This window comes from Trachemys scripta, chromosome 1 (assembly GCF_013100865.1).
Source record: "Trachemys scripta elegans isolate TJP31775 chromosome 1, CAS_Tse_1.0, whole genome shotgun sequence".
NCBI classification, from domain to species: domain Eukaryota; kingdom Metazoa; phylum Chordata; order Testudines; family Emydidae; genus Trachemys; species Trachemys scripta.
In genome coordinates, this window is record NC_048298.1 from 105,527,877 (window position 1) to 105,547,001 (window position 19,125).

The 19,125-nt window shown below is 42.7% G+C and overlaps 1 protein-coding gene across 9 annotated transcripts in view; it reads left to right on the plus strand.

Moving 5' to 3' along the window:
* The window catches only part of DENND5B (DENN domain containing 5B), a 157,244-nt gene that overhangs the window by 75,277 nt on the left and 62,842 nt on the right, over positions 1-19,125 (plus strand). For 5 of the 9 annotated variants that reach the window (XM_034780220.1, XM_034780251.1, XM_034780258.1 and 2 more), the window contains exon 2: positions 15,364-15,429. The exons of 3 other annotated variants lie outside the window; for them this stretch is intronic. In XM_034780220.1, the coding sequence (XP_034636111.1) occupies positions 15,364-15,429 (66 nt within the window). Of the gene's footprint in view, positions 1-14,900; positions 14,971-15,363; positions 15,430-19,125 lie in introns of those variants that run through there. One more of the 9 variants, XM_034780238.1, reaches the window with a different exon arrangement.

Genomic DNA, 19,125 nt, shown 5'->3' on the forward strand with positions numbered 1-19,125 from the left:
CACCCTGCTTACCTGCTTCAGACTTCCCGCGAATCAAATGTTTGCGAGAAACGGGAGGGGGCGGATTTGGGGCGAGGGGGCGGGGCTGGGGGCGGGGCCCCGTGGAGTGTCCTCCTTTTGGAGGCTCAAAATATGGTAACCCTAACTAAGACTTTCCTTCTTCCCACTCAGACCAAGTTCTTTACAAGGTCTGAGCTGCAAAGTGGAAATGGTAGATCCAGTACAGAATATAGACTTTTTCCAGTGGCCTCTTGTGCTGGCAAAGTCCCTCTTTACTAGAGAAAACAGCTGCATACTTTCCTTGGCCATCATGGTACTGGGTACTTGTGAGAGAGTAGTGCTTAGGAAAATGAGGGTTGGGGCTAGTTACAGCCCAAATTGGAACCTTCAAGAGTGACGTGCCTAATGTGATGACCGGTTTAGGCCACGTCTACTGGGCTCTACAGTGACATGCCTACAGCACTGTAGCTATGCTCCTGTAGCACCATAGTATAGACTTTCTGCAGTGACAGAAGGGGTTTCTCTGATGTAGCTAATTTTCTTTCCCGAGTGGCTGTAGCTACATCGAATTAGAAGAATTCCATCAACTAAGCTGTCTCTACCCTAGGGTAGGGTGGGGTAAGGTGAGGTTGACAGGTCAATATAGTTATGGTTGCTAACTTTTAAATGTATGCCAGGCATTAGATAAACTTTTTTTTTTTTGAGTTGTGGTGGTGTGCATATTCACCTGCTTATTATGCCCAGTAGCTCCCCAAATTATCCTGAAACTGATGGCAACAGCTGATGGTTTACATAAGGCACGCATGACCTTGTACCTTAATTGAACAATTAACAAGTTTGAGGATGGCCCTTGTGGGAAGTGCAGGTCGCAGTTAAATGGGCACTGGCATGATTTCATTCTTTTTCTGGCCTAATGGTGAACCAGGCTTCAGTCTCCCACCTGGAACTTATTGAACAGAATCTGTTTCAACAGAGCAGAGAACAGACTCACTTATCCCTGGTGAAAGTGGCAAAGATTAGTCACTATGCTGTCATTCCAATCCCAGCAATGCAGTACAGACAGAGAGTTTCACCTGCTGACTCCTGATACCCTGCCTTGAAGTTATGCCCTGGGCTCACTTCCACCCTGAATCTCCATCTGTTTACAAAGCTCTCTAGCATCCAGCTATCAAGCATTAGGCAGGCCCTTTTTCATTCCTCTCCCTATGCAGGATTGTTTGGTGATTAGTGGAGATTTGCCTGTTTAAAAGGGATCTTTGTGCACCATGAACATCCATGCCAGTGTTGGGGTGGAGGGAGGGGGTTCATTCAGGGTGAGGGATGATGCAGGGAATAGATCCCTTTTTTCCTTAGAGGAGGGAGACCTGTTCATGCCTTAGAGCTCAAGGCTGTAAGGAACGGGCTAGACAACATGATTGTAAAATCACCATAGCTGGTTAGGGTGGGTTTACCCAAGAAAGGTAAGTCAACCTTTATTAGGTCAAGGTACATATCCACGCTACCCTCCTTGGGTTGATGGTGCGCATCCTCACCAGGAGCGCTTCCACCAACCTAAGAAGGGCAGTGTGGGGAGCTGAGAACCTGCTCTCTCGGCTCTGCTGGCAGCTCCATGCCGAGAGCCCAGCTGCCTCACAGGCTCTTGATGGGTTGCCCCCTTCGGGGAGGGGCGGGGAGGGGGAGGAGAGAAGCCACCTGGGGCTTATCCAGCTCCCCACTGGGAGTTGGGCAGCCTTGTCAATTTTATGGCTCTGAGCTGTGACATTGACAAGGCTGCCTGGCTGGGGGCGGGATCCAGCCCGCCAGGCTCCTCACCGTGCTCCCAGGCGGCTGGACCACTGGGGCTCTAGCCACCCAGCTTTCTTGTCAATGTATGGCTTCTGCCACGAAATCGACAAGACAGCCAACAGCAGATGTAAGTAATGCAGTGTCTTCACAGAGACTGCATCATCCTGATTACACCGACATAAGCCTTATACTTCTCATGGAGGTGGATTTGCTATGTTGGTGTAGTAGGCACTTAACAGCGGCAGGAGGAAGGCTGTAGTGTAGACACTGACATAATTAGGTTGTCGTAAGCTGTCTTCTGTCAACCTAACTATGTAGTGTAGACCAGCCCCCAGTCCTATATTCTGCCACAGCTTCCAGTTACAGGTCCCATTGTCACCAGTGTAGATGAGTCAGTAATGGTTCTCAAATTCTACACAGGAGTAAATCTAGCTGTGAACATATCTACTTGTTTTTTCCCCTCTGCAGATACAGTGAAAAGTAGAGTAATTTGCATATGCTGCTCTAATTGTTTGGGTATTAATAATTCACCACTGAAAGAAAAGGCTCTTCAGGAAAACTTGATCTAATGCGACTCATCTCTGTCTTAATTGAATTCCACACTTGTCTTTTATGCATATACAGCTCACACAGAGGGGGGACTACAAAGCACATTCTGGTACCATAAAATCTTGAGGTGTTAAAGACTTTTAAGAATTCGAGTATTTGATGTACACTTTTTTTATTTAAAAAGAAAGTGCTGAAGGAAAAGCTCTTTGTCACACTTATTGTACTAACAATATTTATAGCATTTTACATCTTCCACGCTCTACTAATGTTACCTAATCCTCATTTTCCCCCATCTATGAGTAAGGAAGGTAAATAATAACATCCCAGTTTCTCCGAGGAAGAAGACTGTAGAGTAGTTAAGTGCCTTGCCTGAGACCATGCAGTATATCCTTGGCAAAGCCAGGTTCAGAATTTGGGAGTTCTGGTATCCTAGTCCTCACTTAATCCCCTACACTTATACAGTCTCATTTTAATGTTTCACAAATGTATATGTTAGCACTGTGGCTCAGCCACACCTGCTAAGGTTAAGGTTGCAAAAGTTTTGGGGGAGGTTGTACCGTTTTTTAAATCTATCCTCTTTCCCTATTTCATTAGTCATTGGAGTAGATCGCTTTTAGAAGCCACTTTAGCAGCCAAATAACGAAGTGATGGACATGTTCTCAATGTCTTTCAGTTCTTTTGTCAGCTAGCCAATTTGCTGCTTGTTTGTCTTAAATACAACAGAAGAGTTGCAGGTCTCAATCTCACAGCTGTGTGTCGGTTACAGTTGCTGTCACTGACAAATATTTATGGTCTGAGACTTCCCTTTGATGTGCCTTTTAAAAAACAAAAGGGGAAATCCCTGTGTAAATATCTATATGCAGAGTACATTCATTTCCTCTTTTTACAATGTAGAAGCATACACAGGTGTATATACTAGCTTTCCTTTTTGTGTTGACAAGAGCTGGTATATGTTGGGGGGAGCTTTTGGTTTCTTTGTATGTATATTGCAGAATAATGAATAATACAGCACCAAAAAAAAGTTAATAAAATACTGTTTCCCTGCACAAGTTAACTCTGCAGAGTGTTATCAACTGTCTGGTAATTTATTATGTCCATATTATAGAAGCATCCTTGCTTTGCTTAATGTCTTCTCTCTAACTTTCAGAAGACTGCACAACCTTGATTAACTGGCCAGGGTAATTTCTTGACTCGTTGAAATGTTCTATTACAGTGTCCATCTTTTTGGAAGGGATGTGTGTGTTTTACATGTGCATGTAAGGTATCCTACAAAAAGTGGAAATTAACTAATTGCTAAGGAGGAGTACAAAAGAATCAGGCTAAGGCACAAAATGAGTTATACCTAGCAAAGGACATTAAAGAACATTCTTATTGCCTTTTAACACATTTGGAGAAAAAGAGAGACGAAAAAAGTATAGCCCTACTACTTAGGGTGGAAAGAGAGCTAATGACTGATGACAGCAAGAAGACTGAGGTGCTAATATCTGTCCTGCTCCAGTCTTCACTAAAAAGGTTAATGGTGACTAGGTACTCAACATAATTAATATTAACAACAAGAGGGAAGGAATGCAAGCCAAAGTAGGGAAAGAACAGGTTAAAGAATATTCAGGTAAGTTAGATGTAATCAAGTGGGCAGGGCCTGGTGAAATTTATCCTAGAGTACTTAAGGACCCAGCTGAAGCAATCTCGGAACCGTTAGTAAATATCCTTAGACTCCTGGAGGATGAGTGAGAGGACTGGAGAAGGCCAAAGATAGTACCTGTCCCTAAAAAGGGGAACAAAGGGGACCTGGGGTGTTATAGACCAGTCGGCCTAACTTTGATTCCTGGAAAGGTATCCAAATGAAGTATTAAACAATCAATTTGTAAGCATCTGAAGGCTAAGTACTAGCTAGGATGGATTTATCAAGAACAAATAGACTCAGACTTAAAAGCTGGACGGGACTGTTGTGATTATCTTGGGTGACCTCCTGCACATTCCAGGTCACAGAACCTCACCCACCTACTGTAATAGGCCCATAATTTACTCAAGGTACAGAGAACCTACCATTTACTCTAGTTTAAACCAGCAAGTGACCTGTGCCCCATGCTGGGGAGGAAGGTGAAAAACCTCCAGGGTCTCTGCCAATCTGACCTGGGAGGAAATTTTTTCCTGACCTCAAATATGGCAATCAGTTAGACCCTGAGCACATGGGCAAGACCCACCAGCCAGACACCTGAGGGAGAATCCTGTTGTAGTAACTTAAAGCCTTTCCCATCTAGTGTCCCATCTTTTATGAGGTCCTCACTAATTATCAGTACTAAATCTAAAATAGAATCACCTCTTGTTGGTTCAGTGACTATTTGGTGAAGTGACTATTTGTCAGCTATCACTTCCTGGAATATGTTGGCCCTACCATTATTAGTAGCATTTGTCCTCCAATCTATATCTGAGCAATTAGTCTCCCATAGTCATACAATTCCCAGTAGTATTTGTCATTGAAGATATTAGAGGTGTCTCTTCATATCCCAATTGGATCCTGGGTGCCTCTAAAAGACCAAGCACAATCCCAGTGCAGCCTCTAATGCCTGTCTTCCCCCAAAGTAATTTTGACCCAAATAGTCTATTTTATCCATTCCATTATTTTTCCTTTCTTTACAGTCTTACTTCATCATTAATATACAAAGCTATTCCATCACCTTTACCTTCACTTCTGTCTTTCCTGAACAGCACATACCCTTCAATACCTGTATGCCAATCGTGCCAACTATTCCACTATGTTTCCAGTATCCCTATAATTATGGGCGGCCAGTGACCCAGCCGTTATGGGAGGCTAACCCTAGATCCCTCCCCTTGTGCCCAAGACTCTGCTCGTCCCCATCAATCCCCTACCCCCCCAGGAGCCCAGAGCACCCCCACCACGGCCCCCCACCCCAGCCCCTTGAGAGCAATGGCCACATTCTTTGCACTTCAGGAAGATATCTCTACAGTGCTACATGGTCATGACTGATATCTTTTACTAACTTCTACAAACCTCAGTAGGTGCAGCCTTTGGGCAAAGAGCACCGCATGCAGTAGTCCCTCAGTGGACCAGTTTAACTTAAAGAAGGGTAATGGTTTGTCTGTATAGAAATTAACTCTCTTCCTTAAATTTCTCTCACAGCTGATAAGGTGTGTGGTTTTTTTTTTGTTTTTTTATAATGGAGATGTTCTATCTCCTAGAACTGGAAGGTAGGGTTACCATTCGTCCAGATTCCCCCGGACATGTCCGGCTTTTTGAGCTAAAAATAGCGTCCGGGGGGAATTTGTAAATGTCCGGACTTCCAGGGGGGCCCCCCCCCACGCAGAGCGCACGCGGCTAACAGGGCAGCCGGCCAGATGGTGTCACTTACATGGGGCTCCGACAGCCAGAGAGAGCACGTCCTCCGCCTCCCCTGCAGCAGAGATCACTTCCTCCCTCCCTGCATTCGCAGATCACCTCCAGCAGTTCCAGTTCGCAACTGCAGTCTGGAGCTCCTCCTCCTCCTCCCCTGCCAGCCAGCCTGCCGGGACGAACGGCTCACAGAGACGTTAGGCAAAGGCCAACAACAAGGGGGCCAGAGAACGGGCAGGGAGGTTTTGGAGGGGGCAGTCAAGAGATGGGGAGGGGGGGTCCAGGAGTTTGGGGGGGGCTTTCTGGGGGGAGGGTGTGGATAAGGTTTTGGGCAGTCAGGGTACAGGTAGGAGGTAGGGTCCTGGGGGGCAGTTAGGAGCGGGCAGTTAGGGGACAAGGAGCAGGGAGGCTTAGGTAGGGGGTGGAGTCCTGGGGGGCAGTTAAGGGCAGGGGTCCCAGGAGGGGGCAGTCAGGGGACAAGGAGCGGGGGGAGGGTTGGGGGCTCTGAGGGGGGTGGAAAGTGGGAGGGGCAGGAGCAGGGCTGGGGCGGGGCTATGGCAGGGCTCCTCCCGTCCTCTTTTGCTTGCTGAAATATGGTAACCCTATGGAAGGGACCTTGAAAGGTCATTGAGTCCAGCCCCTTGCCTTCACTAGCAGGACCAAGTACTGATTTTGTCCCAGATCCCTAAGTGGCCCCCTCAAGGATTGAACTCACAACCCTGGGTTTAGCAGGCCAATGCTCAAACCACTGAGCTCTATCCCCCCAAAGTCTTTAGTAACAAAGCACTTACCCAAAAGCAGATGTCCTGACTGGCAAGTGTGGAGGTAATATATATTACCTGTAATTTGTAACTCAATGTCATATATTATGACTGGAGAATTGCTAATATAGTACCTATTTTTAAGAAAGAGGGGAGGAGGGGAAAGTGATCTGGGAAACTACAGGCCCATTAGTTTGACCTCAATATGCAAGGTCTTAGAACATTATTTTGAAACAGAAAGTAGTTAAGGACATAAAGGTAAATTGGGATAAAATCCAACATGGTTTTGTAAAAGGTAGACCATGCCACACTTTTTTAGACAAAGGAAATGTGGTGGATCGAATCTACCTGGATTTCAATAATAGTGATACAGTTGCACGTAGGAAATTATTAGTTAAATTGGAGAAGATAGGGATTAATATAAGAATTGAGAGGTGGAAAAGGAATTGGTTAATGGAGAGACTAAAACAGGTCATGCTGAAAGGTGAGCTCTCAGGATGGAGGGAGGTTGCTAGAAGCGTTACTCAGGTCCCAAGACCAATCCTTATCTTATTTAACGTTTTTATTAATGACCTTGCTACAAAAAGTTGGAGTGTGCTAATACAATTTTGTGGATAACACAAAGTTGGGGAGGTATTACCAATATGGAGGAGGACCAGAATATTATATAAGAAGATCTGAACGATCTTGAAAACTGTAGTACTGTAGTAGTAGTAGTAGAAATGGGATGAAATTTAATAGTGCATAACTTTGCACTAACAACAATAATTTTTTGCTATAAGCTGGAGATTTATCAATTGGAAGGGACAGAGAAGAAGACCTGAGTGTATTGGTTGGCAACTCAGTCATTCTGTGATGAATGTGCTGCAGCTATGAAAAAATGGCTAATGCAATCTTAGGATGCATCAGGCAAGGTATTTGAAACCTCAGCTGGAATACTGTGTGCAATTCTGGTCTCCCGTATTTAAGAAAGATGAATTCATACTGGAGCAGGTGCAGAGAAGGGCTACTAGGATGATCAGAGGAATGAAAACCTACCTTATGAGAGGAGACTCAAGAGTTTGGCTTGTTCAGCCTAACCAAAGGAAGGCGGAGAGGGACATATGATTTCTCTCCATTAGTACATCATAGGGATGAATACTAGGAGAGAGAGGAGTTATTTAAATTAAACACCAATGTTGATACAAGAACACATGGCAGTAAACTGGCCAGCAACAAGTTTAGGCTTGAAATTAGATGAACCATCAGAGGAGTGAAGTTCTGGAACAGCCTTCCAAGAGGAGCAGTGGTGGGGGGAGGGGGAGAACCCCAACTGGCTTCAAGATTGAGCTTGATAAGTTTATGGAGGGGATGGTATGACGAAACTGCCCACAATGGCATGTAGCTGATCTGTGACTGCTAGTAGCAAATATCTCTGATGGCTGGTGATGGGGAGGGCTCTGAGTTACCACAGCGAATTCTTTCCCAGGTGGTAGATCTTGCCAAAATGATCAGGGTCCAGCTGACTGCCATAGTTTGGGTCAAGAAGGAATTTTCCTCTGAGTCAGATTGACAGAGACCCTTGTGTCTTTTTTGCCTTCCTCTGCAACATGGGACACAAGTCAACTGCAGATTTAAACTAATGTAAATGATGGACTTTCTGTAGATTGAAGTCTTTAAATCGTATTTGATTTCAGTAACTCAGCCAAAGGTTATGGGCCTATTACAGGAGCGGGTGGGTGAGGTTCTGCAATGTGCAGAATGTCAGACTGGATCAGGGGTCTCAAACTCAAATGACCATGAGGGCCACATGAGGACTAGTACATTGGCCCGAGGGCTGCATTACTGGCACCTTTCTTCCCCCCTGCCTGGCCCCCCCTCTTCCCACCCCTTCCCTGCCCCCATTCCAACCCCTTCCCCGAAATCCCCACCCCAACTCTGCCCTCTCCTTGCCCCCAGGGGGTGCAGGAGGGGTGCAGGGTGTGGTGGGGGCTCAGGGCAGGGAGTTGGGGTGTGGGGTGCAGGAGGGGTGAGGGGTACAGCAAGGGTGCAGGGTGCAGCAGGGGGCTCAGGGCATGGCAGGGGGTCTGGGTGCAGGAGGGGTGCGGCATGGGGCTCAGGGCAGTGGTTTTGGGATGCAGGAGGGGTGCAGGGTATGGCAAGGTGTCAGGGTGCAGGGGGCTCAGGGCAGGGGGTTTGGCTGCAGGAAGGGTTCGGGGGGCAGGATCTGGACCTCCCCTCCCCTCCCCTCCCCTCCCCTTCCGTCGCAAGAGGCTGGAACATGGGTAAGGTGGGGCAGAGGGGCTGTGCATTTCTGTTGCTTGAGGCACCGCCTCCAGCAGCTCCATTGGCCGCGGTTCCCCATTCCTGGCCAATGGGAGCTGCTGGGGGCGCTGCCTAAAGTAACAGCCACACACAGCCCCTCCACCCCCCCACCCCACATTCCAGCCTCTTCCCAGAGCTGCGCAGAGCAGGCAGGCAGGGAGCATGCCCTGCTCCCGGTGCTCGTCCGGCCGCTCTGGTAAACACTGGGGGGGGGCTGCGAGGGGCTCGCGGGCCGCAGAAAATCACCCCGCGGGCCGTGTGTTTGAGATCCCTGGACTAGATGATCATGAAGGGATGATCATAAAATATCCAAATTAAATACCACCAAATGAGAATTTCATTGAGCTGATGTATTAAGATGTGTGAATTTAACATTGTATTAAAAAAAATAGAGGTTTTCATTCTGAGTGCTGGGCAGCTTTATTTCTTATTGTATAAAAAGTCCACACTTCTACTATATTTTTTGCTTTAGGGTTTTTTTTGTATTACAAGGAAGACCTATTTCTTCTCCCTTCCACTTGCATGAAATACAAAAACAAAACCCTTTTATTGTAGAAGACTTTAGCAGGATTTTCAAATAGGAAAATTCAATAGGAAAATATTTCCTCCTATTTCCTCCTATTTCCCTTTTTTTTTTATTTTATTATTATTTTTTTTTTAATGGATGCCTTTAAAAATCAGGAAAACAGATCTGGAAATAAAGCACTTAAGGAAAGCATGAACCAGTGCTTATAGAAGCTTGATTCTTAAATGTTTAGTTAACTGCTTAAATTTGTTAGCACTTCCAAAAAACGAACTTGGAACATTTCATTACGTTTAACCCAAATAATGCCACTTTACAGTGAGCAAATCAAGTGCATGACTCATCTCTTGTTATAAGGTAGAAAGGTCAAGCGTCAAAGGAGTACTGTTCAAAATTCTCCCTTGTGCTATGCAATTGTTCTGGAATGGGAAAATGACGTATTATAATTAAAAAAAAAAAACTGAATTTTTTCACATTATCAACAGCAAATTAAAAACTTCAAATTGCTTTTAAAAAAAAGAAAAAAGCTCAAGTAGAGCACGTTAATATAAAGACCTACTACTTAAATTTCTTGTGCTAGTACTTACATAAGAACGGCCATACTGGGTCAGACCAAAGGTCCATCTGTCCCAGTATCCTGTCTTCCGACAGTGGCCAATGCCAGATGCTTCAGAGGGAATGAACAGAACCGCTAATCATCAAGTGATCCATCCCCTGTCACCCATTCCCAGCTTCTGGCAAACAGAGGCTAGGGACACCATCTGTGGCTAATAGCCATTGTTAGACCTATCCTCCATGCACTTACCTAGTTCCTTTTTTATTTATTTATTTTTTTTTAAACCCCATTACAGGCTTGGCCTTCACAACATCCTCTGGCAAAGAGTTCCACAGGTTGACTGTGCGTTGTGTGAAGAAATACTTCCTTTTGTTTGTTTTAAACCTGCTGCCTATGAATTTCATTTGATGACCATTCTTTATATTGACTCTGACCTGAGTTGGGAATGAAGAAGGGAGGGAGATAGTGAGGTAGAGGACAGAGTTGTAATTGATTTGGTTCAGTGACAGCGGGTCCCTACTGGCTATCGGGCAATAGAAGTGCTACAAGTTGAGTAGACCCCTTGCATGTTGTTTAACCTACATATCGCAGAATCGGCAGTATCCTGTTGGAGCTGCTAAAATTCAGTGAAACACTAATTCCTTGATTTTAATTGGTCTCTCTCTGCGTTGATTATAATTGGTAGCTTACTTTGTAGTGTTGTGCAATATTGAGCTTCTAGGGTTTTGTCTTTTGGGGGTGGGGGGTTGTGGTTTTATTTTTTGTTGTCACAGTTTTGTGTATCGTGATTGGCAACAGAGTGCTGTACAGACCCTGGGGACATGCTAACTTCTTGAACATTCCTTGATAAGCCAACGTTTGCTCACAAATGAATTTTGTTGTGCTTCTGTGCATTTTCTAATATTTGCATAGTCTTTTTTTAGCCCAGCAACAGAAATCGTGTATAATTGTTTCAGCTGTGACTTTATCAGGCTCTTTTATGTAGAGGTACTGGCCAAGACTTTTAAGTGACTAGTGATTTTCAGTGATTCAATTTTAGGCTGTCCAATTTGAAACATCTTGAAGAGGCTTGATTTTTTTTTTTTTTTTTTTTCAGGGCTCAAGTACATCCCCCTCCCTTTCTTCCCCATGTCCCCCAGAGGTCAGAGTGTCAATAATTCTAGGCATTAGCAAGAGCAATGGAAGTACCTTGTCTTTACGTTAACGTTCTACATTTTGGCTCTGTTTTCTTCCCAAGATGTCTACATGCTTTACAATATGATATAGAAGCTACTAAATGCTGTACCAATCCATCATACCGGAAGTGTATTTCATGCTATATAAAGAAGGCTTTGAAAAACATTTTTCTTCCACTGAGCAGCTAATCTATTCGCTAAGGGACCAATTTTGATACCCCTCGCTCCTGCTCTTTGATATTTCTGTTCTCCAGTGCCCTTCAGTAGCACTTCTCATGGTGAAAGGTGCTGTTCAAGGAGAAGTAATTGTGTCAGAATCTGATCCTGTATTTGTGTATGTTTAGGCTAGTGAGACGTGGATGGGAGGTTGGAGTAAATATGGACTAAAGATGAGCATGGACTGAGTAAAACACTGAAGAACCAACTTAAATCCCATTGGCAAAATCAGTGGGACTAAAGCATGTGCTTGAGAGCTTTTCTGAAGTAGGGACAAAGACAGCAATCAGCTGTCTTTTTGGGGACTTGATCAAGTATGTAAAGAATGTGAGGCTAAATCTTTTTAGCACAATATGAAACTACTTAAAGATAGTGTGGTGTGCTGAAAGATGTCAGGAGAATGTATTCTATAATGGTGACTCCAAAGAGAAACTGCTGAGCTCCAGTTCATTTGCAAATTTGACACCATCAGATCAGGATTAAACAAAGACTGTGAATGGCTATCCAACTACAGAAGCAGTTTCTCCTCCCTTGGTGTTCACACCTCTACTGCTAGCAGAACACCTCACCCTCCCTGATTGAACTAACCTCATTATCTCCATACTGATTTATACCTGCCTCTGGAGATTTCCATTACTTGCATCTGAAGAAGTGAGGTTCTTACCCACGAAAGCTTATGCTCCCAATACTTCTGTTAGTCTTAAAGGTACCACAGGACCCTCTGTTGCTTTTTACAGATTCAGACTGACATGGCTACCCCTCTGATAATATAATGGTGTATGACACTTAAGTGAATTTTTAACTTATCTATCACTCAAACTCTGCTCTTCAAGCTAGTACAGATACTTATTCTTTTTTTGGTTTTAAGGATTCAAAATGCTCACAAGCTTAAGTGTAGGGGTACCACAAAGGATAAAAGAGCAGCACTTCTTTGGTGGTGGTTGTTGAATGGGACAGACTAAAGATCTGTGTCCAGATGCTGCCTGTAAGTAATGGAAAGCTGTGGATTGGAATCCTGTATTTGGAAAGCTGTTTTCTGGGACAGAAATTCAACTTGGCAGCAAAAGGGCTATGTCTTAGAATTCCATGCGTGTTTGTCGCAGAGAAAATGGAAGCCTGAGACTAAGAATGACTGTTGCCCATATCTAGAGCTGTGAAAAGTCCAGTTTTACACCTGTTGTATTACTTCCTGTTGACAGTTCTAAGCCTTTGTTCAGTAAAACATTCATATAACAGCACTGTTCTCTTTAGCAATGAAGCTGAATAAAGGGAAATATTTAAAATATGTATTCTGCAGCTAGCTGTCTAAATGTAATAGTTAATCTCTGTTACAGTGACTTTACGTAAAGTGGAAATTCTGAATTCATTGGAAATGTTATGAGTGATTTAAACTATATTTCATAATTTGTTGTTGCCTGAAGGCGAGGATAAAATTTATATATCTAAAACCACTTAAGCCACAGTATTTTTGGTGACCTGGAGTTTACTGACATTGTGCAGTTAAAATAAGAGGTTTCATCTGTCATATATTTGTTTCCTTGTGTAGTAAGAAGTTTTTGTTGATCTGTTCGCATCTGGGAGTGGAGCTGTATTAAGAAACAGACATTGTTGATATTGTATAATGTTACTCTGCTGACAGATAGTGGATATATTTTAATCAGGTCAAAAAGAGTGGGTGATGAGTAAACTGAATCGCTAGGGTCCGATTATTTAGCTTCTTTCTTTTTTTTTTTTTTTTTTTACCCCTAGAACTATACAATGTTAACTTTTAACAAAAACCTCACTGTTTTTTAAAGGCATTTTTTTTAAATGCTAGGTTTTTTTCACAAGCGTAACTATTTAGTGGTGGTAAACCATAGGTTCATACCATAATTTTTTTTTCTGATTTATACTGACAAGATAACATTGTACAGTATAATTCCTGTATCTGCACACTTCTCCATTATTAATAGTCCTCTGCCTTTTACGTCTTAGTACAGGGGTTTGCATAAGTTGTGTAGCTGCTTAACCATCTGATTACATAAATCTTTGCGCTTTGGTTATACACTCCAGTATTTAGATAAATGTGTCCACAGCACATCAGGCTGCCCCATTTTCCCTATTATCCTATGTAACTCCATTCTTCTTGCTATCTCTTCCTGCTGAAGATAATGCAGATTACTTTAAACATTGTTGGTAGTTGAGAGCCTAACTCCCTTATGTCCAAAGGGTATGATTTTTAAAAAAAAAAATGAAGTGCTTAAGTTAGGAGTTTTGATGGTGGCAGCCAATGAAAGCACATACTTGTAGAGTCCCTCTGGTTATTTATTAATGTACAGGGATTACACATCTTGGATTTAACCAAGAGAGCTTGGAGCACTAGGAATTTCATAACTGAGCGCTGAGTGTGGTTGTGTCTACTTGGACAGCCTCCTTGTGCTGTTATTGGAAGAGACCATTCCTTCCTGGAATAATTGAGTTTTTAGATTTTAGAAGAGGAAAAATCCCATCCTCCCTCCCCTCCCCCGATGGAATCTACTGCCACTAAAGAGGGGAACTTGTGGGTGCAAGAATCAGGGCCGGCTTTAGGCCGATTCCCTGGAATCGGGCCCCGCGCCTTAGGCACCTTTTTTAATTTTTTTTTTTTTTTTTTCTCACCCGGCAGTGGTCTGGGTCTTCAGCAGCGGGGGGTCTTTCAGTGCCGCGGAAGACCCAGAGTGAGTGAAGGACCCCCTGCCGCCCAAGTGTCACTGAAGACCCAGACCGCCGCTGGGTATTCGAATCGGGCCCCGCAGTTCCTAAAGCCAGCCCTGGCAAGAATCATACACTTTTTTTCTTAGCTCGTGGTCTCCCTAACTAATTTTTCTTCCTTTGTCTGACCCTAGGAATCCCACAGGCAGCAGTATTTCTTAAGTCCTCTATTCTATTTAATGATTAGATTCAAATAAGTGGTGTGTTTGTTTTTTTGTTAGGTGTCTCAGAACTTGGGACTGAAATAATTTAAGGTTTCTGGAGTAGAAAACCATTGGTTTGCAGGTTGAAAGTGTAACCAGTATACTGTAACTGATGGAAAGAATTAGAACCCACTGGCAATCCAAGGAACAAGAAGTTTTCTCCTAAAAACCAAAAATTCCATTCTAGATCTCTTTATTAAAAGCACTTCTCTGTCATCTGCAGAGGAATGTTTTTCCAAGTGATAGACAATTAGAAGAAGTGCTCATTCATGGATAAGGTTGCCAACTTGCCCATTTTTCAAAACTGGACACTACAGGCCACCACCATTGCTCACTCTCCACGCCCCCCATCCCAAATTGCTCACTTCTTCCCCACCCCCAGAACTCATCTGCTGCCTGAAGAGCCAGGATGGGCAGAGCAGATACAAAGCCTGCCTGCCCACATGGGGCTGGAGGAGCTCCGTCCCTGGAGTGAGGAGCCGGAGAGAGCTGGGGCCCTGGGACGCTGAAAAGGCGGGATGGGCTGTCATGGGCAGGGAGCCCAGCTGCCTGCCTTGCTCCTCAAATGCCACTTGTAGTCCGGATCCCTCCTCCTCTGTCAGCAGCTGCTCTTCCTGCCCTCCAGGCAGTGGCAAACAATTGTGGTTACTGCAGTAACCAGACTTGGTTGGTGTCTGGTCAGCAGTGCTGACTGGCTGCTGCACAGGTCACCTTTCGAGCGGACCTTCTGGTCGAAAACCGGACACCTGGTAACCCTATTCATGGGTTCTCTTAAGTTCCTGTGCCACAGACAATTGACCAACAAGGCGGGCAGTAGTGAGAATCTATTTTAATTCACTTTTTGGAGCCAGTGTAATTCAGTGCTATAATGAACTGCAGATCAAATCCACAAAACCGAGATCTAAATTTTCATTTATCTAGTGCCCTATGATGATCTGTGTTCTTATCTTGACTTTTATTTCTGGGGTTGCATCTTTTTTTTTACCTGGGACATGCTACTGTATCTTTAAAGATATTGCAAACATTTTTTCTATGGAAGGGTAACGAAACATCTGCTGGGAGAGAGAACATTTCAGTTAGACATGCTGTAAAAGAACTTTCAGAGAAGGGCTGGGAAGGAAAGATTTTTTCTACTTCACGTTTTTCTGAGTTTGTGTATCTTTTGTTTGTTCATACATGCTTTTTGTTTTTGTTTGTTATGTTATATAGTTTTATACCAGTGGCTAGAAGCAGATCGCCATGGCAACAGCTCAGATACTGCAAACAGAACCTCAGGTAAAAAGAGGGTTTAAAAATCCGAACTCCAGGCCCTCTGTGCCTTTTTTTTTGTATATATATTTTCTCCATCTTACAACTTCCCTTGAATCAACTCAAATTAAGGATCAGAATTAAATATTGCATCTTTAGTCTATAACTTAATGTGAATCAATAGCTATTAAATTTTATTCTTTCCCTAAAGCTCTCTTGGCAAATATGCTTCTCTCTTAGAAGAGAAACTTAATTTCCCCTGAAGTCTAGTGGTGGAAATCCTTCCATGTATATATTCGGTATATTTTGTCTGCTTAGTGACAGAATCTAAACACTTCTTTTATGTGAAGTTACTGTATCAATAGATACTCTGTCACAAATTCCAACTCTGCCTAATATGCAAGTATAAAGCAATGTTTTCTAGTGCTGTCTCTGTTCCCACAAATTCCTGCTACAGTGGCTCATATGGGGGGTTGTTGTTTTTTAGATCTACAGTGAAAAATGTGCCTCATTAGATCGCAGGAAATAGCATGTTTGAGGTTAACAATTTAAAACATTCCAGACAGATTGATAGGGCATCTGACTCTCCAAAGAGTTGCTTGTACTAAATTAAATCTGATGTTTACGTATTTCTATCAAACATTGGAGAGTAAGTGTTGCACTGAATATACAACCCCACCTACACACAGGCATCCTGTTGAATAAATTCCTTGTATATTTTTAATTTTAGTTCTAGAACTATTTTTCATCTGCCATGGCCCCATCTAGAAAAACTACAAAGCAATAGTCTAATGGTAACAAGAGTATGTGGTGGGTGAGGTGCCCTATAAGTATTCTTCCTGAATATTGCGTGGTGAATGGCTTGTCCCTAAATATAATGTTAAGAGGCTATGCACTGCTGTTTTCCAACTACATCCGCTCAGTTCTAAAACCCAGCAATTAACAGCATAGTTGCTCCCTTTCCAAGCATTACTCTTCCCGGCTTCCTCCCTCTGTTCAGCATTCTGTGCACTTAACATCTCATGTAATGTGATACAATTGTCCAGTAGACTTTGGTTCTAAAGTTCATTCTACTGGGAGATAGCATGATCATTAGGAAATGCTGAACCAATTTAATTAGAAATGACAGCTAGCGAAAAAGGTTGTCAGCATGATGTGAAGTATTGTGCACGCTCCCACTAGGTCTCTCTAAAGGAGTTAGAAGATATTTTTATTTCAGTAGTCACGTTCCAGAATTTGTAATCAACTACACATAGTTAAAATTCCTCAGGCTACAGGGTGTGGAATGAGGGGTCTTTGCCAGTTTAATATGCATCTATGTATGCCTTCTCTAGCTGTGATAGCTAATATTTAAATGTTTGTTTAAAATCTCAACACTCCTTGTTTTAGTTTCTGAGCAATCACTCCAGAAATGAGACTGATCATGGATGACAGTCTAAGAACCTTTGGCCCTTTGCCCAAGTAATTTTATCCTGGACCCTAAATGGACAATAATATTTTATGTAACAGCTTCATGGAGTCTACTTAACATTCTAAAATTAAATTAACACCGTTTCACTTTATTTAGCAGCAGTGTTCATCACCCAGCCACTCACTTGTAAATCTGAACTAAACTGCATTTAGCAGAAATTTTTTGTGTTTAAGCTAAAACTTGCAGCATTATATTGGAATTATAAGTATTACTAAGTATAATTAAGTATCCATTTACAGTGGAACTTAATCTGATGTATTATCATTGATTAAAATATGCGAGATACTATAAATATTAATCTGATTTACTAACCTAATAGTTTAAGGGCTAAATTTAGGGCTAGATTGCTAACCTTACTTACACTGAGTAGTACCTTAGTCTGTGAGTTTGAAGTAAATGGAATCTGTTGTGGAATACCGTGCAATTAATAGCATTGGTATCGCCCCTAGTGATAAGAAGCTGGATTCCATTTTAAAAGTGAAGTCTGGCTCAAATATAGTACATTCTGCTAATTATAGTTTGGAATCTCTCAAGCGAACATCTCTAAAATTTACATGCTAATTCAATTAAATCATAATTCACTTAGTGCCTGAAAATACTGTCAAGTTAGTGTGTCTCTCCATGCTAGGTGTGACTCAGCAGTCCAATACCACCAATGATGGAAGTTCCTATCATAAAGAGCATTTGTATTCAGATGCTGATCCCTTCATGTTTGCCAAGAAGGTTCTGCTTGCTGTGACTTGCCTTTCCCATTTTCTTTCCAGAGTGGATTTGATTATTCTATCTTTCTGATTCTGTCATATCATTTTGGTGGGAGTTCTTTTTGTAGGTTGATTAAATGGTGAAATTTCACCCTCACAGTAAAGAGCTCTATTAGAAGGCACAACCCCAGACGTGCGTCTGCTGTGCCCTCCTCAACTTAATTGAAAAGTTGCTTATAAATGTCCTTGTTCAGTCTCTGGTGCCCCAGAACAGCCTTTTGTGGAGGGTGCAATGTTCTATGCTCTGTCTTGCAATTGATCAATCAATGAAAATGATTTTGGTGTGGCTTCTTCTCTTTTTGTCTTGTCAGCTTCCTTCTGTCTTTCAGTTATTGACTAAATAAACTGTATGTTTTTGTTTGTTTGCTTGCTTTTTTAAAAAAATTATGCTATCCTAATAAACTGTAGGCATTGCAGACTTTTTTGGTAAAGGTAAGTTTTATCTGTGCCATCCATTTTCCTGGGTTATATGGCCTCAACGTCTTCAATTTCTTAGCACTTTTATAGATGCTGACTTTTTGAGAAGCGAGGCTTTCATACACACAGATGGCTTCAAGAAACTCAGGTTTTGTCAGCAAAAATGCTAGGCTTCCTCATCACTATGAACATGTAAACTCTGTAAATGCTCACTGAATAGATTGGTTAAAAAAATCCTGAACTTTCGTCATCAATTTGGTTTGGACGGAGGCAAATTAGTGTTACCCTTCTCACTAGCTTCTGATTATGTTGGATCATTGTGTGCTTCCAATTGTGGAAAGGAGAAACAAAAACCCAAAACAAAACCTGTGGGTCATCTTTGCTGTTGAGTCCTTCAGACCTTCATGCAAATCCTCAATGACAGAATCTCTTGTTTATTTCTGAAATAAAATTGATAGCTATATTTGTTTCCATTTGTTGGGTGGGTGATGGTAGCTTGGTGGCAAAAGATTTACCAAAGAAGGAAAGAATATGGGTTTTGTTCTGGCTTTGTGAAGGAGGAGCTCTCTGCAATTATATCCTCCACCTTCAATGAAGGGCCTAGTATGGCTCTTGCCTGCTGAGGTGTTGAGTCCAAAACTACAACATTCAATCAGTGCTGTGGTAAGCGTTGGCCAAAATAGGATTCGATAGTGACGCTAGTTGCCTCTACAATAAAAGCAGGGTCAATTGGATTAGGACCAGAGCTCAGATCTGTCTAGTAGGGAGCGCCTGAGGGAAATGAGTATTACAGTACTACTGTATTTGTCAGATGGCTTTAAGTAGATAAATAGACACATAGGAAGCCTTCTACCTGTAAAATGCCTTGATAAACTTGGGTATAAGCTACTTCAGAAGTGCTGTGTATTGCTCTTTGCTCCAGGACTGGCAGATGTCAATGTATCAATGGTTAATTAACATAAACCTCTCAGCTACGGAATTTGGAGGTACGTAACATCTAGTACAGAGTGTATCTTCTGGAGATAAATTCAGCTCTGGGTCTGTTGATGAAATGGTTAGCCACGTGTGGCCTTT